Below are 15,685 nucleotides of genomic sequence, written 5' to 3'. Positions count from 1 at the left end.
ACCAAAATCTTTGGGCAAAAGAGTAGAGTCAATAAAGAATAAAAAAATATAAGAAGTTTGATAAAAGGAGTGTGGAATGCTTCAAGTGTCACAAGACATGACACTACTCATATGAGTGTTCTGATGAAAGCAAAAAGAATCAGTATGAAAAGGAAGTCTACAAAGTACAAGAAGAGCATGAAGGAGAACCATTAACTCTCATGGTGACCAATTCTGATGAACACAATGATGAGTCATGGTATATTGCCTCAGGATGCTCAAACCATATGAAAATTCATAAGGAATAGCTTGGAGATTTTAATCCAAACAGGAAAAGAAAAGTAAGGTTTGCTGACAATAGTACATGGTGGAAGGGTCTGGTGATTGTGAGAAAGAATGGATCAAATGCATAGATTACTGATATGTTATTCATTTCTAGATTAAAGTGCAACTTACTGAGCATTGGGAAATTGGTGCATAAAGGATTCACTACAACAATGAAGGATGGACACTGTGAAATCTTTGATGTTGGGAAAAGACTCATTCTAAGAAGAAACTTAAGCAAAAACATGACATTTCAAGTGAGTATCAAAGTTGCTGAGGATCAATGCCTTGCAACCATGGAATCCATATAGGAGAGTTGGATATGGCACAATAGATATGGAAACTTGAACTTTAAAAGCTTAAGCAAGCTTGGCTCAACAAATATGGTGATTGGACTTCCCTCAACTGAAGTGCCAAAGGAAATGTGGGAAGTCTGTTTGGCTGGGAATCAATCCAGAAGACCCCACAAATCTTAGTTGAGCATGAGGGCCAAAAGAGTCTTAGGAGTTGTGCATTCAGACATCCATGGTCCATTTGAAGAGCCATCATTGGCTGGAAATAGGTATTTCATTATATTTGTTTATTAATTCAGTAGAATGATCTCGCTATATGTGTTGAAATTGAAGAGTGAAGCATTTGAAGTCTTCCTAAGATTCAAGGCTGCAGTTGAGAGGGGAAGTGGAAAAATGCCCAAGGTCCTTAGAACTGATGGTGGAGGTGAATTCGCATCTAATGGATTCGAATCATACTACAACAAGAATGGCATTAGACATGAAGTCACTGCTCCATACACCCAACAACACAATGGGTTGGAAGAGAGGAGAAACATGACAATCTTGGACATGACTAGAAGCTTAATCAAGGAGAAATGATTACCACAAAATATCTGGGGTGAAGCTGCATCAACCTTAGTATACATACTTAACAGAAGTCCAACTAAGAGGCTTGAGAAGAAAGTTCCAATTGAAGTCTAGACTGGACAGAAACCTAGTGTAAGCCATTTCAAGTGTTTGGGTCACTTGCATACAAACATATACCTGACCAAAGAAGAACAAAGCTTTAAGATAAGACTACATCAATGGTGTTCATTGGATATCATCTGACTGGTGCATACAAACTCTATGATCATATTGAATATAGAGTGCAGATCAACGGAGATGTGATGGTATTGGAAAATTAAAGTTGGAACTGGAAAGAAATGACAACTAGTTTGAGGAGAGTCATTCCTAAGATGAGTAATGAAGTTGATATCTCATAAATGGAAAGTGAGAGGACTAGTGATAGTGATGCCAATACTACAGAAAGATCTTAAAGGGTAAGAATAGTGTCTGCCAGATTCAGTGATTATGAGTTACTTCATGATAGTCAAATTAATGAGGAAGGTGACTTAATTCACTTAGCTCTGATGGCTGAAGCAGAACCAATTAGTAAAGAAGAAGCGCTGCAAGACTTAGTTTGGAAGGAAGCAATGGCTGAAAAACTCAGATCCATTGAGAAGAACCAAACTTGGAATTTGGTTGATCTTCCTAAAGGAAAACAACAGATTGGAGTAAAGTGGGTGTTTAAACAGAAATTCAATCCTGATGGATCCATATCTAACCATAAAGCTAGAGCCAAAGGGTTCCTTCAAAGAGAAGGATTGGATTAATTAGAGGTGTTTGCACCAATGGCTCGAATTGAAACTATAAGGATGGTAGTAGGAATAACTTGTGCAAAGAATTGGGGACGGTTTCAACTTGATGTGAAATCAACCTTTCTTCATAGCCCCTTGCTAGAAGAAGTTTATGTCCAACAGCCACCTGAGTTCATAATAGAAGGAAAGGAGCATCAAGTATACAAGCTAAAAAATGCATTGTATGGCTTGAAGCAAGCTCCAAGAGCTTGGACCAAAAGGATTGATTCCTTCCTCTTCAAACTCACCTTTACAAAATGTGCAGTAGAACATGGAGTATATGTAAAGAAGGGGAGAAATGGAGACTTGATGATCATATGCCTTTATGTTGATGATCTACTTATTATTGGATCAAATTTGAAAGAAAGTGAAGAGTTTAAAAGAGTAATGGAAGCATAATTTGAGATGACAGACTTGGATAAACTTAGATACTTTCTTGGAATGAAATTCACTCAAACCTCTGCTGGTTTATTAATGCACCAGAAGAAGTATGCTATGGACCTACTACAAAAGTTCAATTTGATCTCTTGCAACTCAATGGCTAATCTAATAGAAGTAAATGTGAAGCTAACAAAGGATGAAGGTGGTAAGGCCATGGATGAAACTCTGTACAAACAAATTGTTGGATCACTGAGGTTTTTGTGTAACAGCAGACCTGACTTATCCTATAGTGTTGGGCTTGTAAGCAGCTTTATGTGCAGTCCCAAAGAGTCACATATGCAAGCAGTTAAGAAGGTGTTGAGTTATGTACAAGGTACTTCGGATTGTGGAGTTTTGTTTCAAGTTGGAAGACAGAAATCTGAACTAGAAGTGATCAGGTTTGTTGATGCTGGTTATGATGGAGACTTAGTAGAAAGGAAAAGTACATTTGGGTACTTGTTCCTGCTGAATAATGCACCTATCTCTTGGTACTCTAAGAAACAACTTATGATTGCATTATTCAGTTGTGAAGTAGAGTTCATTTCAAGAAGTTATGCAACATGTCAAGTAGTTTGGCTCGAGGAATTGCTGAAGGAAATGCGAATCAGTGTGAAAACTCCATTGCAATTAACATTGACAACATTTCAGCAATAAGTCTGTCCAGAAATCCAGTAAGTCATAGGATAAGCAAACACATAGAAGTAAAGTTTCACTATCTTAGAGATCTAGTGAATAAAGAAAGGTTGAATGTTGTGTACTGCAACACTGAATCACAGCTTACTAATGGCTTTACTAAGGCACTAAAGATTAGTAGATTTGAAGATTTGAGGATGAAGATAGGCATGGAAACTCTTAGTAGCTTGGCTTAAGGGAGAGTGTTAGAAAAGCCCAATAACCCAAGCCTTATGAGCTTAGTGAAAGGTAATTGTGTTAACTAACACTTGCCACTTTTAGTTAGTATGCTTTCGAAGTTCTTTTAAAGTAGTTGTATTACTTACTATAAAAGGAAAGCTTTGAAAACTTTGCTAAGATGAAATGAATCTTGGTGAATTCAATATATATCTTCTCATTTTATGTTTTCTGCAATCCTAACAATTTAAACTCATAGTTCTGATTTCTTTTCACTGAACCTATGTTTGAGCTCAAATCTCTATTTTTAGTTAATACAAAGTTGCATAAGAGTATTTTGTTGCCATATATCCTAATCACTATTTGGAATTTTCTCTCTCATCATCTCTACTAGAAAAGGTGAAAATTGTTTATATTAGGATCCAAATAGGAAGTACTGAAAGAGACAAGAATGAAAGTAATAAATTGAACTTTGAACTGAATTCATATTGTTGTAGGAGTTTAAGATAGTAAATATTGGTCAAATATAAATATGAATTAATTCAAATAATTTATTATATGTGTGAAAGATGTTTCTAATGAAAATATAATAACGATCCAAATTGCAACTAATAAGATCATCCTAAATTTTAAATAAGTTTAATAAAATTAAACTATCTAAATCCAAGATAATATAAAAAATAATGGAGAGTAATAGAGTTTAAAAAATTCTTATAAGGTGTGTGAGTATTAGGGCTTGTTTGTAATTTTGATTTTGAAAACTATGAAATATAATGACTCAAAGGTATTCTTCTTTTTAGTATCATATAATTCTTATAAGTTGTATTACTCCCAAAACTCAAAACTTAACTTATAAACGGAAACTAATATAACTAGGAAGAAAGGGAAAGGAGATGCATTTAGGAAATTTAAAAATGACTATCAAACTCAATAAATAATGTAGTATCAGTGTATTAAACTCGTATATTATTAGTGCATATATTTTTTTCTCTTTAAAAAATGTTTGCGTCTAAAACCTAAAAAATTCTTTTCCCCGCCTGAAATTTTAACTGGTTTTCTGCACATTGGGCTTTTACTTTTATTGGGGGGAATCGGGTAAACGGATGCATATAATGGGCCTCATTCTTCTTCGTGTTTGTGGAGTAAGGGACCTAATGTTTGGGTTATGGGCTAGTAAGAGCTCTAATAACCTGAATCGTAATTGGCAACAATACTATTATAAGCACATTATTTTTGTAGATTGTGAAGTTTTCTTAGAGAGAAGTCAGAAGATAATATTGTACTGATGTAAACTAGGCAGACATGGCAAACGAAATTTTTAGTATCATATAATTCTACACATATATATATATATATATTCCAATACTGAGAATGTGAAAGGGGTTATTTTTCTAAAAATATTTAATTTAAAAAAATAAAAATATGAACTATTGAAACATTATTTCTACCATGTATTACAATCTCAGGTATGTATTGCCCTCTCCAGTAATGGAGAGGAGCCATACTCATATATGAACTACCTTAAATACAATGCTTCATGATAATTTTCTTTATAAAAATCTAGCTTGAAAAGGGAGTGGGTTTTGACAACTCAGTACACGTGATAAGAAGCTATTCAACACAACAAAAATCTTTGGAAGCTAGTAGATTCATTGAATACCTATATCATGTATCATATATTTTCAACTCAACGCAATAAAAATAAATAAGGAAAACTAAAAACAATAGTGTATAAGCTAGCAATATTGGGTATTTGGCCATTGGATTTATATAAAACGGTAGCCAAAAGATATAAGATGAACTGGCACATGTAAGATATGGATGCAAGTTTGACAAAGTTAGCAATACAATTGCACATAAAAGAATATAGCACCACGTGATGTATATATAAAGGAAAAGCAATATTTCTAGAAAAGCATATGATATACATGCATGTGTAACAGTTCTAACTTACAGAGATTCAATTCATAATGTTCTGGAATATGTTTTTGTCATAAAGTAAGCTGCAGAATCATATTTTCAATATCAAAAAAATAAGAAATAAAATAATAGACTTTCTACAACAGTGCCCATATAGATTAAAAAAATGTTTACTTATGATTTAGGATTCGTCCACATACATTTTTCACGAGTTAAAATCAACCATTTAATATCCATGAACCGCAAATCCAAAGATTTATATATCATTCACCATTTATTTATATTATATATTTTTTTTAAAGTTCGTCATGTTAAATATGAATAATAAATTATATAATGATAGTGTATAAAACTCAACATTATACATATTTTTCCTGAAATCAATATGATTGTAAAGTTTATCTTAAATTGCACCGTTAGTTTGCTAGTTCAGATTAATCTTGAGCAATGTTATGCCTTGATAGAATTTCTAAATAGTTGCATATTTAATAGTTTTTTAGGTACGATTATTTACTCATGATTAATGAATTAATCATTTTCAATGTTTCTAATTGTCTATCTCACTAAATATTACTTATAAGAATTAAATGTTTGACATTTTGATCATTATGTGAATCAAATAAGTATCTTATATCATTAGACCAATGTCATGTTGATGAATGCATTCAATTATGCAATTTGAATAAAAAGTTTGTGAAACAATAATTAAAAGGTGCATGCGAACAAGTTGTGAGATTATGGGAATCCCAAATTTGTAAGCAATTGCAATCCAACCTTCTCTTCGAAGTGCCCACGGACATTAACTTCGATTCCTCAAACTATGGTACCCTTGAATGGCTCATCTCATTCACCCCAAAATGAAGTACAAAACTAAAGACTGCAATTGGAGACTCAAACTTTGGAATTAGAAAATTGGATGGGGAAGAGCACGTTGTTTAAGGATAAGAGAAGCACGTGAGGCCATACTAAAGTACAGCTTTAAACGATCATTTTTTTATTAGGGTTTTCCTAATCATTTAAGTAACCCTGAAAACGCACAATTCATTTGAAAAGAGATATATTTAATATATTAAAAAGATGATATTGCAGTTGTTTTAGTATACCAAGGGTATTTCTCACCCTATTGGTAAGAATTCATTTTTTCAGTATGCTTAATTTTCCCGTATTGCTCACGACCTTTCATTTTCAATTTCTTAAGTATTATTCTAAGAGCAATAGTTAGGAAAACGTTTTATCACTATGCTCAACTACAACAAATATAAGAAAAAGGATATGCATTGATCTTACTCAAATTATTATTAGGACATCTAAAATATTAAACAAGTTATTTTTCAATATGAAATTACTTTATCTATTTTTATTAATGTTCTTAAAATATTAATAAACATTCACCTTATTATAATCGTGAAACATCGAGCTACCTAAAAAGCATGTCCACCTAAAAAATTAGGTTAGAGACTAATGACTAAGCCGCAGAGCTTCCTTGAACGGACATAACGGTGTTACCGGAGGCCCCCACGTGGTCCCTCACGTCCTCCACGTTCAAACCCTTACTTCAAGGCATTACCTATTATTTTTTCTCTATCTGTACCTCCCTTTCAATTTTCATGGATAAATAACACAACTACTTTACTTGGGTTTATGTTTTGTCTGTTGTTTTTTTTAGGATAAACATCATATGTTTCTAATGATGATTTATTTCCTGTCTCGGATCAATTATATATTAATATAGGAATAAAAGAAAAAAAAATTAAAACAAAAACAATATTCTAATTAGTCCGAGACAAGAAATGAAATAGCATTGAAGACATGCGATTTCCAAATGTTTTTTTAACGAGGGGTTACTTGCTTTTTTAGGTCTCTATAAATAGCATATAAGGTTTTGAGATTTTAATGTAAGTATGAACATGTTTATTTTTAATTAGTTGAAGTATACTTGGAATAAGGGCACATATATTTTATCTTGTTATGTGTATCGAAAGTTTCCCACAACAATTAGAAACTAGTAAAAAATAAATGAAGGAACTAAAGTATAGTCTTCTCTACGAAGTTTTTTGTTTCTTATGTATGGAAAGAATAGAACTTTTGTCCATAGATGTGAGAAACTCAACCATACACCAACTATATTAGGCTAGCTACATTAATGAATTCATCCTTCTATACACTCAATTTATATGTTAATAATTTTTTTTATAAATGTCACTCTTCTCTTATTATCATTTCTCAATCAATTATACATTTATTCTTATTATTGTGAAGACACAAAAATAATTGTGGAGTAAAATAGAAAGATGGATGAAGCATGTAACACGAAGAAAAAAATCAATATCAATTTTGATGAAACAAATATTTATTCTTCATGAATGCCTTAATTTGTGGAGGGAAATGTACAACCACACTTATAAAAAATGGAGGATATATCATATTCAGAATCATTCCCAATTCAAAAGTAGGAAAATTGGATCTGCTTAGGAGGCTAGCTGCCTATAAATGTTGTACAAATTGATGTGATTTAGATTTTATATATGATACCAATGCAAGGGAAGGAACGTACGTATCAAACATTCATAAAATCTCAATTATTTGAAGGATACGTAGAGTACTCACATTTCCCATTCATATTATAAAACAATTTTAATTAACTTACATACTTATTAAAGTAGTTAATTTTTTTAATTTTTTTTAAAAATACAACAACATTATAAATGTGTCATCATAAACCATAAGTTTCCTTGTAAGGTTCACATGTTCATTATTTATCATTAATGGATTAAGAATGAATAAGAAAAAGTTAATAAATGTTGCAATAAAAGTGTAAAATTCATTATAAAAATCACCTATTTTTCTCTCTCAATATTTTAGCTTATAATAAGAAAATAAGAATTAGATAAAGTAGTATAAAAATAAGCATTGCTACATTCTCTTGCCCTATCATCCTAACAATCCTCCGTCTAATACTTATGGAGTATTTTTTAAAATAAATAAATAAATAAATACTGGACTACGTTGAGAATATAAAGTATATTAAAAAAATCTCTCGAAAATAGCATTATGATTCGTTAAAGATATGAACAGTGCATGACCCAGATTCGAATCTAACAATTTCTCCTTTAACAGACAAGCCAAAGGTTTTATGCTGAACGCTGTCTAGTGAATGAGGAACCCCAAGCATGTATCATGGAATTATTAATTCTTGTAAAACAAAATTAATTAATTTGGTTACACTCACTCTGGCCAAATGCCAATGCTTTTCCACTCACTCCTACGCCTTCCAAGCAATTTCGTGCACAACTTACAATCTAGGAACTAGGGAATTAAGGATACATCCATTTAGTGGCTTTTAAAAATATTAAAAAGAAATTATCCGCAAATGTAGTAGGTTAATATTTGTAGGTTAATATTTGTTGTGAATAAGATTTGAACCCTTAATTTCCTTCTCTCAAACTCTTCACTTTAACATTTTACTCTCTATCTATCAGACTACCACCTTATAACTCTAATTTTTTTATTTTATTTTGATATAAATGAAACTTTGAACTTGTAACATTCTTCACTCTATTTCTTATAGGGTTCACCCTAATTCAAAATGGAAAATATGACAATATTGTCTATTGTCAAAATACTATCCTTTAGAATGCTTAAAATGGACTCATTTCTGATAGGCTAATATTTTGCTACTAAAATGTTATCTATGTCCACACTATATGGGTATTTTGAATTTATTTGGGACAGCCCCAAATAAATTTTCTAAAAGAAAAAATTGCAATGGTGTTTAATTTAGTAGTTACAATAGTTAAAAAATGGATATTGTTCCACTATATACGGTATTATGAAATTATATACCAATAACCATTTTCAATAAAAAAAAATTACTACTGACCATTAACATGTTTCTAAGTCTAGCTAGCAGATGCATTTACTGTATATTCTCTCCTTTTGAATAAGCAGAGAATTTAAAATCCATGAACTATCCCTTCATTAATAACACACCCAAATTTTTTGCAATAAAATAACTATTAGCATATAATCACCATCCAACAATCTTATGATTGATACAATATGAAATGATAATTAAAGAGGATTAAGTTTCTTAAATATCAAATATGAGCTCAATTCTTAGATTTTTGTATATAAAAAAACTTTGAAGAGGTAAAAAAGCTTCAATCTTCTCCATCAAATAAGTACATATTCTACTTTAAAATGAATTTTATCATATATTTCATATCAGTGAAGGAAGGAAGTTCTGGAAGAAGCATAGCAGTATATGACTGCATGATGGGGATGAAAGCACATATTTGGTCCCAAAATTTGAACCACTTCATATGTCATTCATTTGTGATTGGTTGAAAAAATATATTGAAGTTAAAACTTAAAACTTTAATAATTAGATATTTTTCTGACCAATTATAATTGATGACATATGAAATATCACATTTTTTAGAATATAAAATTTCATTCTGGGACCATGTTTGGAGTATGTGAATTGTTACTTTACTATATTATTTCACTATATACAGGTATTTTAAAACAACAACTTACTAAATGCTTTGAAAATTGATTTTTAAAGCCTTTACTTGCCTAAACCAGCTAAACAAAAAAGGAAATTGGCAGTTGTGAGGAAATAATTAATATCTATATTTATAATAAGAGTAAATGAATGCTGAAATTCTGGTCGTTAGTTTTTGGCTGATAGTAGTAACAGTAATACAACTGGATTTTTGGAATTCAAAATTAATACAAGTGTGGTAAATAATATATAAATAATGGATGATTTATTTGATTGTGTAAAAAAAAATCAAAGCTGGTAGCTATTTGAGTCAAATACATTTATAAGATTATGGTAGATTCAGAAAAACTACAATGTTAAGTGTTCAATTCTTGATAATAACACTTATTAAAAATGACAGTGATGCATTCCGAAATGAAATAATTCATTTGAGAGAATATCTTTAGTAGTGCAAAAAAATAATGTTTTATTAATGTAACATTCTCCGTCATTCATATATATTTTTCTCTTATCCATGTTTAAGTATATATTAGATAAATTAATGAAATATTTTTTATCTAAATCCTTATACTCACAACAAAATAATATATGGTACTTACAAAATAATTATTAATATATAACGACCACTTTATGACATAGGTTCATTTCTTATAAGAGAATTTGTAGGATGGATATGGTTTTCCTTTTCGATATTCAAAATGCTTTTAAGTCGTAAATGTTTATTATCCGTGGGGACCAAAGGAGAGCGCACGTGGGCAGGGCAGATCGCAGCGATGGATGTAGGGGCTACTCATAAAAGTTGGTAAAGGTTGCAATTATTTTATGCACCCCACCTGTCCCTAAACACTCACCCTTTCCTGTCCATATCCTCACCTTGTTATCTCAGGTCCCACGTGTGGTATATCTACTCTATTGGATAGTATCTTCTCTATTAATAGAGATAAATGACTATTTTTACACTTACATGTAAGGATAAAAATGTTATTTCATTTTATCTTAAGGATAAAATTATCTAGTTTTTTTTCTTGTTTTGAGTGTACTTGTCTCTCTATTAATGAATATGATCTTAACTCCTCTATAATGACATTATGGGAGTAATGTTAAATGGACAAAGATTGAATCATGTTCCAAAACCTATCATTAACCAATCACAACAAAAAAATAGAAAAAAAACAATAAATATTTTATTTTTGAACTGAGATAACATATTTTGATTGGTACGAGGCGTACTTGAAAACATACTTTGAGAGAATAGATCCTTGTCCATGTTAAATACACAAGCATTCATATAAAGTTCTCATCTAACATTTTAATTCCTTAAAAATAATTTAATGTAATATATGAAACTTTGAATATATATACAAATAAAACGTTGGTCTAGTGGTATAAGATCTCGTTAGATTTTAGAATGACCAAAATGTTAATGGTTCGATTCCTAAAAGTGACATTTGTTGGAAAGGGCAGTCACGAACCCCGAAAAGAATTAGTTCCTTATCACAAAGTAGGAAGATACTCTTGATAGTACCAAAAAAACTTTAAATATATATTCAGAGATATAAATTAATTATGTGTTGCAAGTAGCACTAGATGGCCATTTTTGGGAAGCCATTGCTTGAGCAACTTCATGGATGGTTGAAGGCTTGAAGCTAGGGAATTTGGATTCTCCCACTAACATTTATTAATAAAGAATCATCTTTTAAAATTTTAACCTAACAATTATAGTGTTTTTTCTTCAACATAAAAGTGTTTATGTTGATAAAGAATCCTATACCACTCAAAATAGCACAAAAGATTGTGTACAAATACTGGATCTCCATGGTAATCAGATATTAGAAACGCAAAAAGATGCCTTCAATGACAATGAGATGACTCGAAGAAGAACAACATTAAAGCAATGTGCCAAGCTTATGAATAATACTTCTGTGTGAATAGACTTTATTGATAATCAAGTTAATTTGATTGCTTACAATAGAAACTAATATATAGGAAAGTAAAAACAGAAGAGGAAGGAGAATAACAGATAAAACTGCTAAAACTGTAAAAACAATTTTTCTCGCCAAAACGCAGTTAGGAAAATCAGTCTGGTTTCATTTGATCTTGGGCTTTGGTTGGGCCATTCTTGAATGTTGATAGCCCCTCACAAGTTGACATGTAGAAATTAAGCATGCCAAGGTTGGAGACCATTGATTTGAAGGGTCAAGGAGGTGGTGGTTTTGTGAATATGTCGTCAAGTTGAAATTGTGAAGAAATTGGTAGAAGATGTAAGGTATCATTCTGAACTCTTTCTCTAATCACATGACAATCAATGTCAATGTATTTAGTTCATTCGTGTAAAACTGGATTAGCTGCTATGTGGAGGGCAGATTTGTTGCCACAATACAAGCTTATTGGTGAGGATTGGGGAAGACCAAGATCTTCAAGTAAGGAGAGGAGCCATTGAGCTTCACAGAAAGCCATGGATAAAGCTCGGTATTCATCTTCGACAGAGGATTTGGAGACAATGGTCTGCTTCTTGCTCTTCCAAGAAATTAGTGATGAGCCTAAGAAGAAGCACCATCCTGTGACAAATTTGCGAGTGTCCAAACAAGCTCGTCAATCTGAGTCTGAAAAACCTTTGATGATAGTTGAACTATTAGTGGGGAAGATGAGTCCAAGAGCAGGGGATTGCTTGAGATATCTGATGATTCGAATTGCAACCTCGTAATGTTGATCTGTGGGAGAGGAAATGAATTGGCTTAAGTGGCCCACTGCATAACTAATGTCGGGTCTGGTATTGGTTAGGTAGAGAAGTTTTCTAAGGAGTCTTCTATAGGGAGTGGAATCCGGGAGAGGAGAACCTGAAGTGCTATGGAGTTTCTTGTTGTAGTCCATTAGTGTGGAGGCAGGCTTTGCACCAAGCATACCTATTTCTGAAAGCATATCCAAGATGTATTTCCTTTGATAAAGGGCAATTCCTTTGGAGGACTGAGCAACTTCTATGCCTAGAAAGTATTTGAGGGTGCCAAGATCCTTGATTCCAAACTTTGTGTGAAGAAGCTCCTTAGTGCTTTGTATTTCAATCAGAGTTTACCTAATAAAAAAAGATCATCCATATAGACTAATATTGCAGTAAAAGCAGGTTTGTTAGTTTTAGTAAATAAAGAGTGATCAAAGTGACAGTTTTTATATCCATACCCAACAAGAACCTCAGTGAGTTTACAAGAAATAGCCTTTTTATCTTCTAGCAAACCAACAATCAACCAGGTATCATTGTTTTAAGGGAATTTAGCTCAGTTTGAATGTCTTTATTCCAACAATCATTCAGAATAGCATCTTTAAAATGAGTAGGTGTTAGGAGATAAAAAATAGAAAGAGAAAAATGCTTGTGATTAGGAGATAGAAAATCATAAGATACATAATTGAAAATTGGATACCTGATTAGAGAGGAGATTGGTGGCTGAAGTCCTGAGGCAAGAGTACATTGGTAGTCTTGAAGATATGAGGGGGGTCTGGTGATTCTTGTGGATTGTCTGTTGTTAGTAGGATTGATAGGAGAGTTGATGTGATCAGTAGTGTGATTTGCAGGTTACTTCTATGATTGAGTTGGGATTTGAGGAGTGGTTATAGTGGTGTTAGTCTCTAGTGTGAAGGGATCTATGAGGGTCATATAAGGAATGGAGTCAGGGTCACTAGGATTGCTAGGCAGAGGGATAGTGGAAGAATTGCAGTTGGGTAAAAAGGGAAATGTGTTCAAAGAATACCACATTTCTAGAGATCAACAATTCATGAGTATGGCAATTAAAAACAATGTAGCCTTTGGTTCCATTCTTAAAGCCTAAGAAGACACATTTTCTGGATCTAGGGTCCAATTTAGTTCTATGGGAAGTCAAGGTAGAAACATAACATAAACTGCCAAAATTTCTGAGGTTTGATAAATCTGGTATGGTATTGTATAAAACCTCAAAAAAGGATTTATTGGATAAGAACTTGGTGGGTTGTCTGTTGATCAAATGGTCAGAATGAGATATAGCATAATTCCATAAACATGTAGGGAGACTGGACTAGAAAACAAGGGACCTAGCCACTATAAGAATATGTTGGTGTTTTCATTCAACAATCCCATTATGTTGAGGGGATTCAACACAAGAGGTTTGGTGTTGAATTCCTTTTGATGCATAGCAGTAAGGAAGAATTCTATCCCATTATCATTTCTAATACTTTTGATCTTGTAGTGAAATGGAGTGTCAATGTAGGTGACAAAAGATCTAATGTGATGGTCAGTTTCACTCTTATTTTTCATAAAGAAAGTCCATGTGTGTCTTGATTTATCATCAACCACAATTAAAAAATATTTATGGCCATGTGTAGAGGGGATAGAAAAGGGGCCCTAAATGTCCATGTAGACAAGATCAAAAGTGTGATTGGATTTAGAGTCACTATTAGGATATGGGAGTTTCTTTTGTTTATCATAATGGCAAACATCACTAGGATTATGAGTTCTATTACCTTTAATGAAAGAGAAAACATTTTACATATTGAGGAATTTTGAATGAGACAAGTAACCAAGTCTGCAATGCCATAAGTTGTTATTGCTATAGCTAAAGAAAGTATTTGTTACATGGGTGACTAAAGGACTCTGTTGAAGATGAACCATTGCATACAAGCCTCCTTTTTTGCTAGCTACACCAATCATCCTCAATGGGTCTTGATCCTGAACTTTGCAATCAACATGTGAGAAAATCAGTTTGTAATTCAAGGCATTAGTGAGCTTAGAAACATATATAAGGTTAAAATTGAAAGTTGGTAAATAAAGAATATTTTTTAAGTAGAATTGATTAGAGAAAGACACTGTACCAGAAAAATTTGCAATGAGACTAATACCATTGGGAAGTCTTATGGAAATAGGTTTGATTCTTTTAAAAGATTGGAACTCGGACATGGAGAAACACACATGACCAGTGGCTCTAGTGTCTAAGATCCAAAAATTGGACTTCCCAATGATAGGTAAACTATTGCTTATACATGTGTTTCTTTCGTGAAAGTTGGTTGATCCACTCACAATTTGATTGGCACTGTGAAGTGGTTGATGGATAGATTGCTCAATAAGGGACACAAGAACTTTATGCTGCTCAGGTGTAAAGCCAAGGTTAGGACTATCATGTCTCTTCCTAGCATTTTTCTTAGGTTCTTCATACTCTACAGTGTTGGGATCTTGAGTGGTGATGTTGGTCGAGTTGGTGAAGTAGTTTGAGGGAAATCCATGTTTTCTATTGCAAATATCAATGGTGTGACCAATTTTATAACATTATGTGCAGGTTTTATTGTTTCTAATAGCTTGACCTCTTTCAATACTCTGATTTCTTCATGCACCTTGATTCCTTCCTATATTTTGGCCTCTAAAACCTCTACCACTTTCTCTTATTTTTCGAGTATAGGTATTGTAACGCCTCGAAAAATACTTCTAAAAAACATTGCGGAAAAATGTGTAAATTTTTTTTTGAATAAAGAGATTGTATAAAATTGTTTCCTTTTTAAAAATCTTCCTTTTCCGGGACATCACTTTAAGTAACTCGAATGTGGAAAATCAACTTATCGTTATCGGACGATAACTTAACTTGATTCACAATTTCCTGAATAACACAATGCATATAATCAGTTAAGTCATCTTTAGTTCATACAAACTAAGTCAACAAAGGCGGAAACTACATCGCCACTAACATATACAAAATCCAAAAAGAAAGGGCGGAAATACTAATCATCGCCAACAGACACTAAACAAAGACATGAACAAACTGAAGCCATCAATGTTTCAAAAGTCACAAAATGATAAGCAACTCCTAGTGGCTAACTCCAAAGCTAGGGTACTGCTTCTCCTCAATTCTGCATGCCCCCTCTTGGAACGTCATGGACGGATAGTTCCAAATCCGAGTCAAGTTGTCTACCTGACGAGCACACGTCCGAAAAGCAAGCAATAGAAAAGAAGAGAAATAGAGAGAGTAAGACATCTAATGAACATAAATTCATTAACGGCGTGG

At 32.6% G+C, this 15,685-nt stretch overlaps 1 protein-coding gene across 1 annotated transcript; it reads left to right on the top strand.

Moving 5' to 3' along the window:
- Positions 1–2,380: 2,380 nt before the first annotated feature.
- Positions 2,381–3,049, top strand: LOC109338205 (uncharacterized mitochondrial protein AtMg00810-like). Its single transcript, XM_019575387.1, has one exon. The coding sequence runs from the start codon at positions 2,381–2,383 to the stop codon at positions 3,047–3,049; it is 669 nt and encodes a 222-aa protein (XP_019430932.1).
- The last annotated feature ends 12,636 nt before the right edge of the window (positions 3,050–15,685 follow it).

Source organism: Lupinus angustifolius, unplaced genomic scaffold (assembly GCF_001865875.1).
Source record: "Lupinus angustifolius cultivar Tanjil unplaced genomic scaffold, LupAngTanjil_v1.0 Scaffold_19_52, whole genome shotgun sequence".
In the NCBI taxonomy this organism is placed as follows: domain Eukaryota; kingdom Viridiplantae; phylum Streptophyta; class Magnoliopsida; order Fabales; family Fabaceae; genus Lupinus; species Lupinus angustifolius.
The sequence above is the reverse complement of the archived record's forward strand: the minus strand, read 5'-3'. Positions and strand labels throughout refer to the sequence as shown.